The sequence below is a fragment of the Engystomops pustulosus genome, chromosome 2 (assembly GCF_040894005.1).
Source record: "Engystomops pustulosus chromosome 2, aEngPut4.maternal, whole genome shotgun sequence".
Classification (NCBI taxonomy): domain Eukaryota; kingdom Metazoa; phylum Chordata; class Amphibia; order Anura; family Leptodactylidae; genus Engystomops; species Engystomops pustulosus.
This window is the reverse complement of record NC_092412.1, coordinates 13,281,864-13,302,147: the sequence shown is the minus strand read 5'-3', so window position 1 is coordinate 13,302,147 and position 20,284 is coordinate 13,281,864. Positions and strand designations below refer to the sequence as shown.

Sequence of the window (20,284 nt, the reverse complement as noted above, 5' to 3'; positions counted from 1 at the left end):
TACACATGCGGCACCACCATATCATTCTGTAGCCAGGAGAAAGAAAGGACATGTCCTATTGTTCCTTAAAATACGGTGACGTGCCCCATGTTTCTCTATAGAGGGGAGCGGGGGTGAGCCGTACCATTATTGTGATCATTACAGACTCCTCACCCTCATAACCAGCGCCCCGCCTACACTGATCACATGATGTTTGACATCATCACAGGTCCTTCCACCACCCCTTCATGTACACCTTACCACTGCTTCTTCCCGGGTGGCCCCACCCCTTTTGTGACACCACACTCCCAGGGTCACATGACTATTGGATAGTGAGCCCCGCCCCTTAGTGACATCACACTCCCAGGGTCACATGACTAGTGGATAGTGAGCCCCGCCCCTTAGTGACATCACACTTCGGGGGTCACATGACTAGTGGACAGTGAGCAGGGGGACGTGTGAGAGGTAGAGAGTGTCCTGCACAGGGGAGAGAAGAGGTAAGTGACCAGAGGAGGGACTACAACTCCCAGCATGCTCCAGGAGCACACACACACACTGTATGGAGGGACTACAACTCCCAGCATACTCCAGGAGCACACACACTATATGGAGGGACTACAACTCCCAGCATGCTCCAGGAGCTCACACACTATATGGAGGGACTACAACTCACAGCATGCTCCAGGAGCTCACACACTATATGGAAGGACTACAACTCCCAGCATGCTCCAGGAGCACACACACTATATGGAGGGACTACAACTCCCAGCATGCAACAGGAGCACACACGCTACATGGAGGGACTACAACTCCCAGCATGCAACAGGAGCACACACACTATATAGAGGGACTACAACTCCCAGCATGCTCCAGGAGTGCGCACACACTATATGGAGGGACTACAACTCCCAGCATGCTCCAGAAGCTCACACACTATATGGAGGGACTACACCTCCCAGCATGCTCCAGGAGAACACACTATATGGAGGGACTACAACTCCCAGCATGCCCCAGGAGCACACACACATAAGGAGGGACTACAACTCCCAGCATGCTCCAGGAGCACACACACTATATGGAGGGACTACAACTCCCAGCATGCTCCAGGAGCATACACACTATATGGAGGGACTACAACTCCCAGCATGCTCCAGGAGAACACACTATATGGATGGACTACAACTCCCAGCATGTTCCAGGAGCTCACACATTGTACACATGGGGAAATATCTGAGACCACAAAGTCTCCCTCCATGTGGGGTCCAGTATCTGCTGTTGAGATAGTGAGGAGCGGCACAGTCCAGCGCCATCACTCCTCCCTCAGTCCAGTGACCTCCCTCCTCCCTCAGTCCAGTGACCTCCCCTCCTTTGTACAGGGCTCTGCAAATTAATTGGGACAAAGCATTCTCTAGGACAATTGGTGGTAACAGTTACCAGTCAGTTAAACCAGTTCTATCTGCATTGAACAGGTGCGAGTGTCAGGCCTTGAGTAACAAAATGTGGTTTGACTGGTTTTAGTCAGAAAATAACAGCTCGCTGCCCCCCAGGTGAGAGCCCGTCTGTGTGAGGAGGGGGTCATGGTACTCTCTCTGTCAGTGTAAAAATGGATGTGACCACAGTCTAGGGTTATTACTCTTAATGATCATACAAGTCTGACTGCAAGAGAAATGGCTTCCACCATTAGTATTGGAAAATCTAACATTTCAAGAATAATTCACACACACACACAATGACACAGAATCATTGGGGCTTATTTACCTACATTCCCGAAGGAGTTCACAGAAAGTGCATTGTCCGTGTATAATGCCCTGTGCCGCGATTCACTAAGATCGTGCTCCCGACATCCTGCATGTGTCGCTTCCCCGCTCAGGTCCCCGGAGTTCACCTTCTTCTTCCTGGTGCATGTAAGTGCATTGTCTTGCAACACAATTTGAAAGTTAAATCTTGCAAATAGTCCGAATCAGTCAGATCGTCCCCTAAATTGTGTTGCTTGGAAGCCAACACAGCTGTGCCAAAAAACGATCGCGTGCGCCAATATTCCAGTTCAGACCCCTTATACCTGTCCAAACCGTGTAATCCCCAAAAAAGGTCAGAGGGCAAAAAAAGAAGTAAAGAAACAACTTCTGGCATCTTCAAAGAAGTGTGTGAAGAAATTCCTGGAAGAAAATGAAGTATAAGTGCTGCCTGGCAATTCACCAGACTTAAATCCTATGGAAAATGTGTGCAGCATTGTGAAGAGATGTCTTGGCAAAATGGACTGTACAACCAAAGAGCGCATGATACGAGTGCGGTGCCATGATGAAGAATTGAAGAATTTATGCAAAAACTTGTTAGAATCAAGGCTAAAATGCATTGAAAATCTCGTAAAGGAGGATATATTTCTTACTAAAATTTAGTATGTAACAGTGCATTATAATATTTTATTATTACAGGACATCTACCACCACATATAGGGGTGCTGGACTGTCACCAAATACTCATTACCTCAGGGGTTATTGGGGGAGTCCTGGCACTTTCCGGCACAACTGAATAAATTATATCTTACGACAGAGCCAGGAGGCACTTGGCTAACAGAGCTGTGAGCGCCTCCGGCTCATTTCAATAAAGTTATAAAGTGGATATTTTTGGGTAGCAGACATGCCGGATAGTGCCAGGGGGGCTCCCAATTAACCTCTGAGGCAACGAGCTTGCATTTGGTGACAGTCTACCACCCTTAATGTGGTGGTGGTAGATGTCCTTTTAAATATTCAAAAACATGTATTTTTTTTTTTTTTTTTGCTTTGTCCCAATTAATTTGCACAGCACTGTATCTTCAGAGCCGTCCTGGAGAATCCCCATCTGTCACATCACACATGTCATGGACACAATTGCTTCATATAGAGTTTGCTCTTAGTTCTTCTCATGTTTCCTCAGGTTCTATAGATCCAGGACTCCCAGAGGTTTCTCCTAAAGATGATCCTTTCCATCAATGATCCACCAGGGATCCGGGAGAAGGACAGAGAGCAGATGGCGGCCAGGATCCTGGAGCTCACCCTGGAGATGATCTCCTTGATAACCGGAGAGGTGAGAGTCTCCCAGGACACGGCTCTTATCTCTAGGAATAACAGCGGGAAATGACTGGAGAGGTGAAGGATTCTTAGGATCTATGTAGTGATCAGTGTCTCCCCATACACAGGATTACACAATAGTGAAGAAGTCGTCTGGTGAGTGTGTGACCCCCCGTGTGTCAGGAGGATGGACCCAGAGCCCCATCACCCAGCCTCCACCTCATTCACTGATACATGAGCAGAAGATCCTAGAACTTACCTCCAGGATCACTGAGCTGCTGAGCGGAGAGGTGAGCGCTGCCGGGAATGCTGGGACATTGTACAATAACACAAGGGAGGTGTCTGGGTGATGACTGTGTCATTGTGGGTGTCAGGTTCCTATAAGGTGTCAGGACGTCACTGTCTATTTCTCCATGGAGGAGTGGGAGTATATAGAAGGACACAAGGACCAGTACAAGGACATCATGATGGAGGACCACCAGCCCCTCACATCACCAGGTAAGAGGAGACCTTCCTGATTATAGAGGACAGAGCAGGTGTGAGGTCACCTCCTCCATCATCTCATCATCACATATAGACAATGTATCAGTCACTGTGTATATTTCCTATAGATGGATCCAGTCAGAGAAATCCACCAGAGAGATGTCCCAGTCCTGGAGATTCCCGGGATATTACACAGGAACCAGAGAGATGTCCCAGTCCTGAAGATTCCCAAAATATTAAAGAGGAACCAGAGGAGAACGTCCCACTGGATCATCAGGTAGATGGAGCTGAGGTTCCTGTAAGTCCTCTATAGATGGATGTAATGAAGCTACTAACCTTCTCCAGCAGCCGTGGGTGAAGGGTCTATGGGATGATGTTGATGGAAACTGTTTTCGGTTCTGGCTACAAATTATTTCTAATTTCATAAAAGGTTATGATAAAATCCTGTGACATGGAATTTACAGTCCAGAGCAGGAGAACTAGATAATCTGTGGGATGATGATGATGTTGGTTGCTGTGAAGTCCTGGTGTCCATGAGCGCAGTCTGCACCTCAGGATCGGGTCACATCGGGTTATGCAGTAATATAACCGGAACATTGATGTTGATGAGTAAAATATTGGGATGAATGTGGATCCCGTCTCCTCCTGCAGGAGATTATTCCCCTTAGTTCCTGGTTCTGGAGGTTTCTGTCCATCACTTGGATATAAGATAATCTCTGGATACATTTCCTTGTTTTCTCATGTCCCTCATGTTGGATCTTTCCAGGAAAGTTGTGGTGGAAGGAGGAGCGGAGAGGAAATCCCCTCATCAGTGACAGAGGAGGGTAAGAGCCTTTCATGTATCTTGTGGGTTATTCTTCCCTTATACATTGCAGGGAGAGGTCACATCCAAGGGAGGAGATGACAAACGGTTGGTAGCAAAAGTATTCACACCCCTTGAACTTTTCCTATTTTTTTTTTTTTAACACTATAGGCCTTAATTTTTTTTATTTATATTTTCTGCAATGGATAAATACAAAGTATCTTTGTAAAGTTTATAAAAAATTATGCTTTTCCAAAATGTTTGCTAATTAAGTAATTCAAGACTTTGTAGGCCTTCTGGACAAGCCCACTTTTTCCAATTTTTTTTGCACATTTAATTCCAAAATTCATAACTTTTTTTGGTTTTCATGTATGTCGTTTTTGCAAAACAAGTTGCAATTTTTCTTGGTGTCCATCTGGGGTGCCTCCTTGTGAGAGTTTCTGCCGGCAGATCAGTACTGCTGCTGTCGGATACACTCAGCTTTATATAATAGATGTAGTTCTGAAGTTCTGCCCCTGTTCACACAACCTCAGGTTCTCTAATTATTAATTAAATTCACAGAGTGAGCTCAAAGAAATCGCACCAAGACAAAGTATGGTATAAGATCTTAATCTCTGTAGAGCACTGTTCCGATGCAAAACTAGGCAGATGTGAGATGCTTTATTTATGTCCCAAAGGATTATACATAACTTTCAGTGTGGCAGGACCTGGGCTTGGTTAGTTAAAGATAAAAAGGTAATGTCCATAGTTCATTGGTTAGTAAATTATCACATGGGCATCCCAGAAACAAAAGACGTCTTTTTCCCTGGAATTGGTAGCATCGTAAATCAGCCCACGGAGTCTTACATTCTTTTGATGCACAGGAGTGTGTTATCAATCTTCATCCACAGTTGAGCTTCCTCTTAGTTTCAGCATTTAGCAAGTATATAAAAATAAGCATAAGTATTTTCATAAAACATATAACAATACTTCATATATATATGTATGTTGTGAGACACTGAAGGGGTTAACTGTGGATGGGCGATATGTTTCCCCTGGGTTTTCCTACTATGCAAGGCCTTAGTGCTGAGGTTGTGTTGTCCAGCACCTTGGACACAGGTGGTGGTAGCAGCCTAATTAGGCTGCATGAAGCTGCTGAGCAGAGCTGAGAGTGTTGTCTCTGAAAGGAGGCTGGAGAGCACACACAGCCCTGACTGTGCTGGGAGCAGCAACGTCTTCTGTGTTTTAGTGGTGAGTTAGAGAAACTCTGTTTAGTTAGCACCTAGACGGGTAGAATTTTGTTTATGTTTGATGCCTGAATGTGAAGGCTGTTTTATTTTGTATCTGCTGCTGGAATAAACGCAGACGAGACCTGTTTTGGACTAAACTTTCGTGTCACTGCATCACGAATCACGGCTACCACGGTCTCTACTGGGCCAAATCTCTCACATAAGGTGCTTCAGATTGCGGGCAGTTCAAAAGGCACACACCTGAAAAGGCTCGCTACATCATGCAACATTGCATGGCCTGGGTGAAAGCAGCAGGCAAATTGCAGGATAAAGCCAAGATGGAGGACTTTATTAAATACCTGCAAGAGTAGTCCAGAGCTAATTCCAACAACAGGAGGAGAGGTCCCACCAGCAGCAGGAAGAGTCCCAAGCCATGTTCTAGCTGATGATGGAAACGTTTTCTGGCATTATGGCAGCACCGCAAACGACGACTACTGAGAGATCCCATACTGGTTTGCAAGGGTACCCGGTTGTTCAGCATTCCGCATGGGCTGCAGTGCAGAAGGCCTTACAAAAAATGACAGCGACCGACGTCGTGGAGGCGTATCTCACTGTGTTCGAGCGAGTAGCTGAGCGAGAGGAGTTACCAGCTGAGCAGTGGGCAGATGTCCTGGCACCGTTCCTGACAAGCGAATCGCAGAAGGCCTACTACGACCTCATTGAAACAGAGGCCCGTGAGTACCCCCAGCTAAAGGCGGAGATTCTGGCTCGTCTTGGGGTCACCATACAAGTTCGTTCCAGCCGGGTCCACCAGTGGGCATACTCAGAAAAACTAGCCCCCAAATGCATGATCTGATTCATCTTGTCCGGAAGTGGCTACAACCAGAGGACTACACCCCAGCACAAATGGTCGAGACAGGTCAGGTTGGGACGGGGTTCATTGGGGGGCTCGGATACACAGAAACCCAACAAGGCTCGTGACAGAGGTCACAGCCGTATTCAGTGCTGTCAACTGTCCCCTGTCAGTGGAGCCAATGGACTGCAACCAGACCAGGCGAATGTCACTGTGTGCCCAGCCAGTTTCCGCAACTGAGTCGGTCATGGATGCAGAACCCCAAGTGTGTATGGTCACAATCGATGGTCACACGGTGGAAGCCTTGCTAGACTCAGGAAGTCTGGTCACCCTGGTGCGGGGAACTTTGGTTGATCCTGGTCTATACAGTGGGCGTAAAGTGGGAGTGTTATGTATACATGAGGACACTCGCGAATATCCCACTGCTTTCATCAACCTACATACACCCTGTGGTACTATCACCCATGAAGTGGGGGTGGTGGGGACCCTGTTTCATGAGGCTATTATTGGCAGAGACTTACCGGTGTTCTGGGACCTCTGGAGACGAAGACCCACCTCAGGTGCTATTGCAGATAATGGACATCATATATGTCCGGCCTTGGCCCACTGAACCCTTTGAGGCCAAAGTACCCACACCAGCAGTAGGGGTGACCCCAGGTGATGAATTCTCTCTCCTAGAGGTCCTAGCTGGTGAGGTCGAGGGTCAAGAGGAGGTGGCCGATATGCCTGACCTTGAGATTTCCCGTGAAAATTTTGGGGCTGCACAGCTGCAGGACCCTACCTTGTTAAAAGCACGGGAGAATGTTAAAATAATAAATTGGGTGCTCCATATAGCAGGGGCTGATGAAATATACCCCCGAATGGTTATTGTTGGGAAACTGTTGTACAGGGTTGACTGGATACGGGTGAGAAGGTTAAGCAACTTGTAGTACCCCAATCTCTCCGTAGTCTGGTGCTAGATTTGGCACATAAACATGTGCTGGGAGGTCACTTAGGTGCTGAGAAGACCCGAGAGAGGATCCTGCAGAGATTTTTCTGGCCCGGGGTGTGGGAGGAGGTAAACCAGTATTGTAGCTCCGGCCCTGAGTGTCAACTTACTGCACCGGTGTCCCTCTTCAGAAGTCCTCTGGTCCCATTACCAATCATAGAGGTGTCGTTTGAACGGATTGAAATGGATTTGGTTGGTCCCATAGTAAAATCCACAAGGGGGCACCAGTACATACTTGTTATCCTTGGCTACGCTACACGGTATCCAGAGGCGATTCCGTTAAGAATCACCTCCTCCAAAAACATTGCTACGGAGCTGTTCCAGGTTTTCTCCTGCACAGGCCTCCCCAAGGAAATCTTGACTGACCAGGGGACCCCATTCATGTCTAGAGTAATGAAGGAGATGTGTACATTACTGCAGGTTAAACAGCTCCGCAACTCTGTATATCACCCTCAGACAGATGGCCTGGTCCAGAGGTTCAACAAGACCTTGAAGGGGATGCTAAAGAGGGTGGTCAGCAAAGATGGGAAGGACTTCGATTGTTTGTTGCCTTATCTGATGTTTGCCATACGTGAAGTTCCCCAGTCCTCCACGGGCTTCTCACCCTTTAAGCTATTATATGGCCGTTCCCCGCGTGGACTCCTGGACGTAGCGAAGGAGACCTGGGAACAGGAAAGGACCCCCCACCGTAGTGTGATCGAACACGTCTCCCTTATGCAGGACTGTATAGTGGCAGTAATGCCCCTTGTAAAGGAGCACATGACAAGGGCACAAGAGGCCCAGTGTAGGGTCTACAATAGATCAGCCAGACTCGGGACCTTTAACCCAGGCAACAGAGTGTTAGTTCTTGTGCCCACCGTTGAGAGTAAGTTCTTGGCGAAAGTGGGGGAGGTTAACTACAAGGTATATCAGCCGGGGAGGAGGAAACCCAAACAGATATACCATGTGAACCTCCTAAAGCAATGGAGCTAAAGAGAGTCCCTGTTAGCCGTGGGAGTAGAAAAAGCGTCTGTCCCCAAGAAGGTGACAGCTGAGGTAGGTGTACCCGATGCCAAGGTGCCTGAAGTACGGATCTCGAAGTCCCTCTCCAGGGCCCGGATTCAGGAAGCAAGTGCTCCGGAGTTTGTGCTCCGAAGCGTTGATGTGTTCTCTAAGTTACCGGGTCATACTTTAGTCATCAAGCATGAAATCATAACTGAACCCCACATCCGGGTCCCTGAAGCACGCCGGCAAGCCATATCCGAAGAAGTCAGGCAGATGTTAGACCTAGGGGTTATTGAGGAGTCTAAAAGTGACTGGTCGAGTCCTATTGTATTGATTCCCAAGCCTGATGGTTCCCTACGGTTCTGCAATGACTTTAGAAAGTTGAATGAGGCATCTAAATTTGATTCCTACCCTATGCCCAGAGTTGACAAGTTGATAGAACGGCTGGGACAGGCTAGGTTCTTCTTCACCCTTGACCTGATGAAAGGGTATTGGCAGGTAGCCCTCACAGACAGGGCTAAAGAGAAGACAGCTTTTGTTACTCCTGATGAGCTATTTCAGTATGTTGTACTCCCCTTTGGGCTACATGGGGCTCCCGCCACATTCCAGAGGTTAATGGATCTCGTGCTAAAACCTCACGGTAGACATGCCTCGGCCTACCAGGATGACAACATGTATCGGGCGAGGTGTCATCAAACCCCAAGTAAACAAAGTGGAGGCGATACAGCTGTGGCCACGACCTGTGAGCAAGAAGCAAGTGAGGGCTTTCTTTGGCATAGTGGGCTATTATCGACGATTTATTCCCGATTTTGCTACCATAGCGGCACCTCTGACTGACCTGACTAAGGGTAGCAGGGCGGTGATGGTAAAGTGGAGTGAAGAGGCTGAGGGGGCGTTTCAGCGACTTAAGATGGTTTTGTGTGAGGGACCGGTACTGATCACCCCTAACTTCACCAAGACCTTTATTGTGTAGACTGACGCTTCTGACGTGGGCTTAGGGGATGTCCTGTCCCAAGTAGTGGAGGGTGAGGAACATCCCGTGACATTCCTGAGCCGCAAGCTCACACCCACTGAGAAGAACTATAGTATAGTTGAGAGGGAGTGCTTGGCGATCAAATGGGCCCTGGGATCCTTGAGATATTACTTGATCGGGCGACAGTTTACGCTGGTAACTGATCACTCTCCCCTCACCTGGATGAGTCAGGCTAAGGAGAGGAACGCCAGGGTCACAAGGTGGTTCCTAATGTTACAGAATTTCAAGTTCATGGTAGAACACAGAGCAGGGAAACTACATGGCAATGCCGACGCCCTGTCTCGTACCCACTGTCTGATGGCCTTCACAGGGTCAAACAGATGGGGAGGGTATGTGAGACACTGAAGGGGTTAACTGTGGATGGGCGGTATGTTTCCCCTGGGTTTTCCTACTATGCAAGGCCTTAGTGCTGAGGTTGTGTTTTCCAGCACCTTGGATACAGGTGGTGGTAGCTGCCTAATCAGGCTGCATAAAGCTGCTGAGCAGAGCTGAGAGAGTTGTCTCTGAAAGGAGGCTGGAGAGCACACACAGCCCTTACCGTGCTGGGAGCAGCGACATCTTTTATGTTCTAGTGGTGAGTTAGAATAACTCTGTTTAGTTAGCACCCAGACTGGTAGGATTTTGTTCATGTTTTATGCCTGTATGTGAAGGCTGTTTTATTTTGTACCTGCTCCTGGAATAAACACAGGCGAGACCTGTTTTGGACTAAACTTTGGTGTCTTGGACTGCATCATGAATCACCGCTACCACGGTCTCTACTGGGCCAAATCTCTCACAATGTCCACTAAAGGAATCTGCACGGTCGCGTTTACAGTCACGAAATTTTGCACAACTGCTCTCTGTGACTCGGGGAACGTCAGAGACTCGGTTCTGAGCCAAAATTTTCACCCCTCGCTTTCCAAAATCCACTTATTACCCACGATGTACAGGAGCCATTGTCTGCTGCTGCTGCTGTGGCAGCTGGAAGCTGAGCCGTGATTGGTTGCTATTCTGCCACAGGTCAATTATATGAGCTCTGAGCTGTGATTGGTTGTTATAGGCAATGAATATAAGACGCTTATGTGTGAGGTAAGATGGATAGTCACAGAGGGGCAGATTTATCAGAAGTGTCTGAGGTAAAACTCTTCCAGTTGCCCATGCAAACCAATCAGAGATCAGCTGTGATTTAATAAACGGCTATGGGAAAATGAAACTTGAGCTCTGTTTGCCATGAGAAACTAGAACAGTTCTGCTCTCAGACACTTCTGATAAATCCCCCCCATAGACAAAGTGACAGACAGAGACAGGTAGTCAGAGATGGACAGAGAATGAGACGGTCAGAGAGAGAAATAGATACAAATAAAATTGTTTTTGTTAAGCCATCCTTTGTCGCGAAGAGCAGTTATGTACAGTCATGGCCATAAGTTTTGAGAATGACACAAATATTATATTTTTACATGATCTGTTGCCCTCTGGTTTGTCTTTTTTTTTAATCACATTTTTTATCACATACAGAAATACAAGTGCAATCATATTATGAGTATAAAAGCTTTTATTGTCAGTGAGAATGAGTTACTGCAGCGAGTCAGTATGTGCAGTGTTGTCCCTTCTTCTTCAGGACCTCTGCAATTCTCCCTGGCAGCTCTCACTCACCTTCTGCACCAAATCCTGACTGATAGCCGTCCATTCCTGCACAATCACTGCTGCATTGTGTCACAATTTGTTGGTTTTTGTTTGTCCACCCGTCTCTTGATGATTGACCACAAGTTCTCAATGGGATTAAGATCTGGGGAGTTTCCAGGCCATGGACCCAAAATCTCTATGTTTTGTTCCCTGAGCCATTTAGTTCTCCCCTTTGCTTTATGGCAGGTGCTCCATCATGCTGGAGACGGCATTGCTCATCACCAAACTGCTCTTGGGACGGTTGGGAGAAGTTGCTCTTGGAGGACATGCTGGTACCATTCTTTATTCATGGATGTGTTTTTAGGCAAAAATGTGAGAGAGCCGATTCCCTTGGCTGAGAAGCAACCCCACACATGAATGGTTGCAGGAGGCTTTACAGTTGGCATGAGACAAGACTGGTGGTATCACTCACCTTGTCTTCTCCCAACAAGCTGTTTTCCAGATGTTGCAAACAATCCGAAAGGGGATTCATCAGAGAAAATAACTTTTCCCCCAGTCCTCAGCCGTCCACTCCCTGTACCTCCTGCAGAATATCAGTCTGTCCCTGATGACACCAGGCCTTGCTCCAGGAGTCTCCGCAGTCTCACAGTGCGTGCAGATGCCTCACACTTGCCTGCTGCCATTCCTGAGCAAGCTCTGCACTGCGGGTAGCGTGATCACCAAGCTGAAACACTTGTAAGAGACGGTCCTGGTGCTTGCTGGTCCTTCTTGGGCCCCTGGAGCCATTTTGGTAACAATGGAACCTCTCTCCTTGAATTCCTTGATGATGCGATAGATTGGTGACTGAGGCGCAATCTTTTTAGCTGCGATACTCTTACCTGTTAGGACAGTTTTGTGCAGTGCAATGATGACTGCACGTGTTTCTTTAGAGATAACCATGGTTAACAGAAGAGAAACAATGATGCCAAAGTGTCCAGTGGTGTGATTGTTACTTAATCATGACAGATTGATCTCCAGCCCTGTCCTCATCAGAACCCGCACCTGTGTCACTGAAACGATGTTAGCTGCTCCTTTTAGGGCGCCTGCAATGAAGTTGAAATGTGTTTTGGGGGAAAAAGTTAATTTTCTAGGAAAATATTGACTTTGCAATTAATTGCTGTAAAGCTGATCACTCTTTATAACATTCTGGAGCATATGCAAATTACCATTATAAAACCTGATGCCGGAGACTTTGTAAAAATTAACATTTGTATCATTCTCAAAACTTATGGCCATGACTGTACTATCTTGGGCATCGCCAGGAGCTACAGCTAGTTCATTAATAAAGCTCGCAGCCAATGGCAGGTCAGTAACCAGCTCTATTATTAGTCAAGGAGCTTCCATATAAGGGTCTAATTGTATTTGAGGAATCAAAGGCTGCAGAGGAATGGAGGCAGAGGCGTCTGGTGTCCCCAGAGCTCAGTGGGAGGGCTGTCTGGGCTGAGGTGAGGGGGGAGTATGCTCTGCCTGCACAGGTCACCCGCTCTCAATTCACTACCCTGTGGAGTGCCTTGTCTAAATAATTTATTCACTGAGTTCTCTCCCTAGCCGGTAAGTCTTTGCTGCATATTGCAGTACCCTAGGGAGTCTGAAAAATAGTGAAAGTTAAAATAAATAAAAAAATTATAAAAAAACCTAAAGATCCAAATCACCCAACTTTCCCTAGAACTGATATAAAAAACAGTAAAAATCATTAACACATTAGGTATCACCGCGTCCGAAAATGCCCGATCTATCAAAATATAATAAAGTTTTTTCACTGCGCTTAACCCCGTTTTGGAAAATAGCGCCCAACGTTGAAAATGCCACTTTTTTTTCCATTTTGGAAAAAAAATCTATAAAAAGTGATCAAAAGGTCGTACAGTGCTAAAAATGGAAGCATTGAAAACGTCATTAAAAGTCTCACAAAATGACACCACCCGCGCCAGAATATGGTAAAATTTTAAAAAAATGTTTTGTAAATGTGTGAAAACATTATAAAACCTATACTTATTTGTTATCCCTGTGATCGTACCGACACACAGAATAAAGTAGACCTGTCATTTGGGGAAAAATATACGGAAGTACGGAAGTGAAATTACAGAATTTTACATAACAATATATTCATTGAACACTAAAATTTGCACCTTAAAAAGGAAAATGTATTTTACGTTTAGTGCAAATCCTCCTGAGTATGGCAATACCCACTGTGTCACTGTACCCTGCTGTACGGGCACAGGGGGCACTTGGAAGGGAAAGAGCGTTGTTTAGTTTTTGGAGGGCAAATATGGCTGAAAAACATTTCATGTGTCCGGATGCATTTAGAGAACCCTAGTGGTACCAAAACAAATGATACCATTTTGGAAAATAAACCCCTTGGAGAATTTAGCAAGGTGTATTATGTGTTTTTACTATTACAGGTGTATGATCCAAAAAGTAAAAGGGTTACAAATTAAGGAACTTTTACCCATCATTTTTGTAAGCCACAAGAGATAAAAGATGAAACAACCCCCTAAATGTGTAAAACTATTTCTCCTAAATGTAGAATTGCCCCACATGTGCATAAAATATGTTGAATGGGCGCACAATTGAGGGAGGAAAGAGGGGGGGTTGGCATTTTAGACGCCAAATTTGACAGAAATCCTTCACATATGTCAGGATGCATTTAGAGAGATGTAGTGGTACCAAATCAGAGGAGATACCCAACAAGAGACACCATTTAGGAAAATACACCCCTTACAGAATTTATCAGGGCGTTCACTGTACCATAATACGTAATAATAGAATATCTTTATTCTATGGATCACTACGATTATGGCAAAACCTCATTTATGTCATTTTATTTATATTTGTCCAATATTACTGAAGAAAACCTAATGTGGAGAAAATTGTATTTGTTTTAGTATCTCCAACAATAACTTTATTATTTTTTGGTTGGGGGCCTATTTGTTGTTCTTTTCAGTCGTACCATTTTGGTCCTTGTAACATTTTTTGATAACTTTTTAGAACTTATTTTGTAAAGGGATTTGATGAAAAATGTACATTTTGGGATTTTCAGGGTTTATTTCACTAAGTTCACTGAGCATGTCCAATTGTGATTGATTTATTATTGATGTGACGATAGCAAAGATGTGCGTTTTTTTTGTGATTTAGTTTTTTTGGGGTTTTTTTTTGTACTTTATTAGTTGTGTACAGGGAATTGTGGTGTTTAGATGACTTTCACTTTCTTTTATTTCATTTTATTTAAACTTTATTCTTTTAAAGGGAACCTGTCACCTGGGACCTCATTTTCACTATAGACAGGTTGCAGAAGCCTATCACACCTGCAGCGCACATCTGCCTTTCTGCCTTTTCTAAGCATTTGCATTACAATCTAATTGTGTGTTATAACTTACCTTGTACCCTGACAGGATCCTCTGTGTAGTCCCCAGGGTTGGGCTTTGGTTTGGATGTATTTAAAAAAAAATGTGACTTATCTCTGCAGCAGACTCCTCAGGTCTCAGTCCCCACTTTTGTGCTACTCTACAGCTCTTCCTTCCTGCTTCTTCAGAGCTCACAGCCTGGTGAGCTGACATCAGTGGGGAGGGAGGAGCTGAACAGGAGCACAAAAGTAGGGGCTAAGAGCTAAGGAGTCTGCAGCACAGACAAGTCACATAGGGACTACACATAGGATTCAGTCTGGTTGCAAGGTAAGTTATAACACACAATTATTTTGTAATCCAAATGCTTAGAAAAGGCAGATTTGCACTGCAGGTGTAATGGGCTCCTCAACCTGCATTAATGAAAATAAAGTCCCTGGTGTCGTTTCCTTTTCATTTTTTTATTTCCCCCTGACATGGTAGCTTGAGCAAGTGATCTTTTATATCCCAGTATATAGCCAGCCAGCTTAATACATCTCCCCTAAAAAAAAACAAAGCTAAGGACACTTGAGGAAATGTTCAGAAAATTGCCAATGTAAAATAGTAAAATACAGCTTATGTAATGAAATTCTTATTTATTACTTTAAAAAAAATATATAAATAACTAGTTTCAACTAACTGCAGCAGAAAAGGGGCTCACCGCTGTCACACAGCACCAGTTGGACAGCATCTCCTTGCTCGACAGAGTCCTCCTCAAATTTTAAATCAAGAAATAGTTCCCATAACAAAGGCTTTACATGCAACCTAATGACCCCGAGCACAAAGTCCATAGGACATACAAAAGGAGACCATTGACATATACAGTGAGGGGGCAGGAGGATAGTAAGCCCGAATGGGTTAAGTCTCCAACCAGAGCAGATGGATCTACTCCATCGCAGCAGAACCCGTAGTGGGGGGCAGTAAGAAACCAAATGTGAGAGTAAAGGCATTTCACCACCAAGCAGCAGGACCCGGTGATCAGCCAGACACGTGTCAGTGTGGGACACAACGTTATAGACGCAGGAGAGGAATGAGATCTCTAGCTCCTGAGTGGATCCGACGCCACATGTCATCCATCCCTAAGCTCACTGCAAAGGTGCGGAAAGCTGCCGGAGGACTGGATCATTGCCCACAGCGCTGACATATGACCTACAGTTCTCTCTCAGATAATGTTAGACTCCCAACCACATTACAGGGACCACATTATGTATCAGAAGAAAGTCAAAGACCGGAAGGACTGAGGGATGTAGATGACTTATCCATACGGCCCCACTGATCGCTGTGCGCAGGATGACATTGCAGCTTTCTGGGCCTAGATTTGAGGTAAATGGGACCGTTCTGCTTATAGCGGGAAAATTCATTAGATTTATCATCCAGTGTAGTGATGTTATAGCGCAGTGTCCTGTATATATGGCTGCCCGGGGCCTCCCTCACCTGCTGTACTGGTATGAGATAGAAACCAAATACTACTGTATACTACTGGGGGCAGGCTGGGCTGGCTGTATACTACAGGGGGCAGGCTGGGCTGGCTGTATACTACTGGGGGCAGGCTGGGCTGGCTGTATACTACTGGGGGCAGGCTGGGCTGGCTGTACACTACTGGGGGCAGGCTGGGCTGGCTGTACACTACAGGGGGCAGGCTGGGCTGGCTGTACACTACTGGGGACAGGCTGGGCTGGCTGTATACTACAGGGGGCAGGCTGGGCTGTTCTGTATACTACAGGGGGCAGGCTGGGCTGGCTGTACACTACTGGGGACAGGCTGGGCTGGCTGTATACTACAGGGGGCAGGCTGGGCTGGCTGTACACTACTGGGGACAGGCTGGGCTGGCTGTATACTACTGGGGGCAGGCTGGGCTGGGCTGTATACTACTGGGGGCAGGCTGGGCTGGGCTGTATACTACTGGGGGCAGGCTGGGCTGGGCTGTATACTACTGGGGGCAGGCTGGGCTGGGCTGTATACTACAGGGGGCAGGCTGGGCTGTTCTGTATACTACAGGGGGCAGGCTGGGCTGGCTGTATACTACTGGGGGCAGGCTGGGCTGGCTGTATACTACTGGGGGCAGGCTGGGCTGGCTGTATACTACAGGGGGCTGGCTGTACACTACTGGGGACAGGCTGGGCTGGCTGTACACTACAGGGGGCAGGCTGGGCTGTTCTGTATACTACAGGGGGCAGGCTGGGCTGGCTGTATACTACAGGGGGCAGACTGGGCTGGCTGTACACTACTGGGGACAGGCTGGGCTGGCTGTATACTACAGGGGGCAGGCTGGGCTGGCTGTACACTACTGGGGACAGGCTGGGCTGGCTGTATACTACAGGGGGCAGGCTGGGCTGTTCTGTATACTACTGGGGGCAGGCTGGGCTGGCTGTATACTACTGGGGGCAGGCTGGGCTGGCTGTATACTACTGGGGGCAGGCTGGGCTGGCTGTATACTACTGGGGGCAGGCTGGGCTGGCTGTATACTACTGGGGGCAGGCTGGGCTGGCTGTATACTACTGGGGGCAGGCTGGGCTGGCTGTATACTACTGGGGGCAGGCTGGGCTGGCTGTATACTACTGGGGACAGGCTGGGCTGGCTGTATACTACAGGGGGCAGGCTGGGCTGGCTGTATACTACTGGGGGCAGGCTGGGCTGGCTGTATACTACTGGGGGCAGGCTGGGCTGGCTGTATACTACTGGGGACTTGCTGGCTATATACTGGGGGGGTATTCTGTGATAAATGCATTTCCCACCCTCGGCTTATACTCGAGTCAATAGGTTTTCCCAGTTTTTGGTGGTAAAATTAGGGGCCTCGGCTTATACTTGAGTCGGCTTATACTCAAGTATATACGGTAATTAAATTATATGTCAATGGATTATATTCCATTAATCAATTAATATGTTAGTTTATTTTATCCATAGGTGACTGCATGTCACTGCTTGAAACCTCCAATACTGATTTCTTGGTTATATTTTCCAGGAGATGAAAGTACAAGAGGTCCCCATGGACGTCCCCCCTCATCTCCTTGTGGGGAAGTAGAAGATAATCAGTCACATCTTTCCACAGAGGAGGGAAATCATGGAGATAAGAGGCAGTTTTCATGTCCTGAATGTGACAAGTGTTTTAGTCAGGAATCAAATCTTTTCATTCATCTTCAAAGTCACAGAGAGGAAAAGATTTTTCTTAATTCAAAATGTGAGAAACCCTTTACCCACAAATCAAATCTTGATGACAATATGAAAATTCACAAAAAAGTGAAGCAATTTCCATGTCCAAAATGTGGGAAAAGTTTTAACAGGAAATCAAATCTTGTTACTCATCAGAGAATCCACACAGGGGAGAAGCCATTTTCTTGTTCAGAATGTGAAAAATGTTTTTCTCAGAAATCATATCTTATTAACCATAAGAGAACTCACACGGGGGAGAAGCCATTTTCATGTAATGAATGTGGGAAATGTTTTACTCAGAAATCAAATCTTGTTAAACATCAGAGAACATGTACAGGTGATAAACCATTTTCATGTTCTGAATGTGGGAAATGTTTTACTCAGAAATCACATCTTGTTATACACCAAAGAATTCACACTGGAGAAAAGCCGTTTTCGTGCCCAGAATGTAGTAAATCTTTTAGTGAGAAAGCCGTCCTTATTAAACATCAGAGAATTCACACAGGGGAGAAGCCATTTTCATGCCTTATATGTGGGAAATGTTTCACCCAAAAACAAACTCTTGTTAACCATCAGGGAACTCACACAGGAGAGAAGCCATTTTCATGTAATGAATGTGGAAAATGTTTTGGCAACAAAGCACGGCTTTTTAAACATCAGAGAACTCACACAGAAAAGAAACCATTTTCATGTCAAGAATGTGGGAAATGTTTTACCCAGAAATCGTACCTTGTTCAACATCAGGGAACTCACACAGGGGAGAAGCCCTTTCCATGTACAGAATGTGGGAAATGTTTTAGTCAAAAAGCATATCTTGTTAAACATCAGGAAACTCACACAGGGGAGAAGCCATTTTCATGTTTAAAATGTGGAAAATGCTTTACCCACAAATCATATCTTGTTCAGCACCAGAGAATTCACACAGGGGAGAAGAAATTTTCATGTTCTGAATGTGGTAAGCATTTTTTTGACAAATCAATTCTTTTGATACATCAGAGAAGTCACACAGGGGTGAAGCCGTTTTTATGTACTGAATGTGGGAAATGTTTTTCTGTGAAATCAAACCTTGTAAACCATAAGAAAATTCACACAGGAGTGAAGCCGTTTTCATGTGCAGAATGTGGAAAATGTTTTACCCAGAAATCAAATCTTTTTGACCATCAGAGATGTCACACAGGGGAGAAGCCATTTTTATGCCTTGAATGTGGGAAATGTTTTACCCAGAAACAATCTCTTATTAAACATCAAGGAACTCACAAGAGAGAGAAGCCATTTTCATGTAATGAATGTGGAAAATGTTTTACCCAGAAATCATATCTTGTGCAACATCAGAGAACTCATGTAGGGAAAAAGCCTTTTTCATGTGCTGAATGTGGGAAATGTTTTACTCAAAAATCAAGTCTTGTTAAACATCAGGGATCTCACACAGGGGAGAAGCCATTTTCATGTAATGAATGTGGCAAATGTTTTACTCAAAAATCAAGTCTTGTTAAACATCAGAGAACTCACACAGGGGAGAAGCCATTTTCATGTAATGAATGTGGCAAATGTTTTACTCAAAAATCAAGTCTTGTTAAACATAAGGGAACTCACACAGATGCAAAACCAAGTGAATAGTATCAGACGTGTGTCCAGCTTCTCGTGCTGTTGTTGGACTTCCTTCTTGAGGTTGACTTCTGTTAATGTCTATAGAATTCTTAATATCTTAAAGCTGAGTCACATCTTTCTATGAAGACTTGTTCCGTATCATTCGCCCATGTAAATGTATTTATGATCACACAATAAATGACGTTGGGTGACGTTTACATGTTACACAACACCGGTCATGGTCAGCAGCACCCATGTATTTTTGTGATAGTGAAGCTAACGATACGACCCCGATGAGCTGGCGCATTATCATCCTTGAAGAAATTAGGCCTGTATTGTTCATGCTGTGAAACAATGGTTGGATTAGTGGAGTTATTACAGTATGGGCTTGTCGGTGTGTGATTATTTAGGTTTATGGTACTTATGTATTGACTAGACGCCTACCCACACTGTGACACCATGTTACAGGCAGGAATGTGCTATGGTATCCTCATGTAGAGAGCACTTTATGCATCTGTATTTTTATTTTTAATAAATAAGAAAACTTTTTATTTGTGTGCTGTGTATTCATCATCCAGTTCCACAAGGAAATTATCATAATTGAATGGTCATCAATGTGGGATGTAGCCAAAGGATGTTTACTTCTATTTCTGTGACTCTTCCAGTCTCTCTATAACTCTGTTACAATGTCAGACAGTCATCAATGGTCATCAGCTTAGTGGTCACTTACATTTGAGAACATACAGCTGGAAGTCTTGCGATGGCGTGGTACTGGTGATCTTGTCTCATGATATCAAAATATGAACAGCATGATGAGGAGGACTGTTTCAATACCGATTCAAATCGAACCAGCAATTGTATTGATCAATTAATAGATCAAACACTAGTTGTAAATATTCCTGTTGAGTTCCTTGTTCGAGATCAGCAAGATGTGTAAAAAAGTAATGAAACATTTGAATAGTTGGACATGTTCATTCACAAGTTTAGAAAAGGTCAGTTTGAGGTCACTTGTAAAAGTTGCAGGGCGTTTGAGGTTCATCCGAAAATGCCGATAAAAGAACAACACAGGTTATATATGTAATTGCCTTGAGGGCACACTAAAACCTAAAAAATAAAACCGTAAAAATCATAAACATGTTAGATATTGCTGCA

General features: G+C 45.4%; 2 protein-coding genes across 5 annotated transcripts in view; one reads left to right on the top strand and one right to left on the bottom strand.

Moving 5' to 3' along the window:
* LOC140119790 (uncharacterized) overlaps window positions 1–20,284 on the bottom strand; it is an 822,703-nt gene that overhangs the window by 267,639 nt on the left and 534,780 nt on the right. The window lies entirely within an intron of this gene.
* Window positions 416–19,681, top strand: LOC140119793 (uncharacterized). The gene is made up of 7 exons (XM_072139181.1): window positions 416–476; window positions 2,893–3,042; window positions 3,155–3,316; window positions 3,401–3,524; window positions 3,638–3,786; window positions 4,276–4,333; window positions 17,358–19,681. Exons 2-7 carry the CDS (start codon window positions 2,932–2,934, stop codon window positions 19,160–19,162), a joined length of 2,409 nt encoding a protein of 802 aa, XP_071995282.1. The 5' UTR covers window positions 416–476; window positions 2,893–2,931; the 3' UTR covers window positions 19,163–19,681.

Bases quoted from the DNA above. Each gene is read 5' to 3' on its own strand.
- LOC140119793 (XM_072139181.1), top strand. From the start codon at position 2,932: ATGATCCTTTCCATCAATGATCCACCAGGGATCCGGGAGAAGGACAGA. The intron at 3,525-3,637 runs GTAAGAGGAGAC...TATTTCCTATAG, and splicing joins CCAGCCCCTCACATCACCAG to ATGGATCCAGTCAGAGAAAT. The intron at 4,334-17,357 runs GTAAGAGCCTTT...TATATTTTCCAG, and splicing joins CTCATCAGTGACAGAGGAGG to GAGATGAAAGTACAAGAGGT.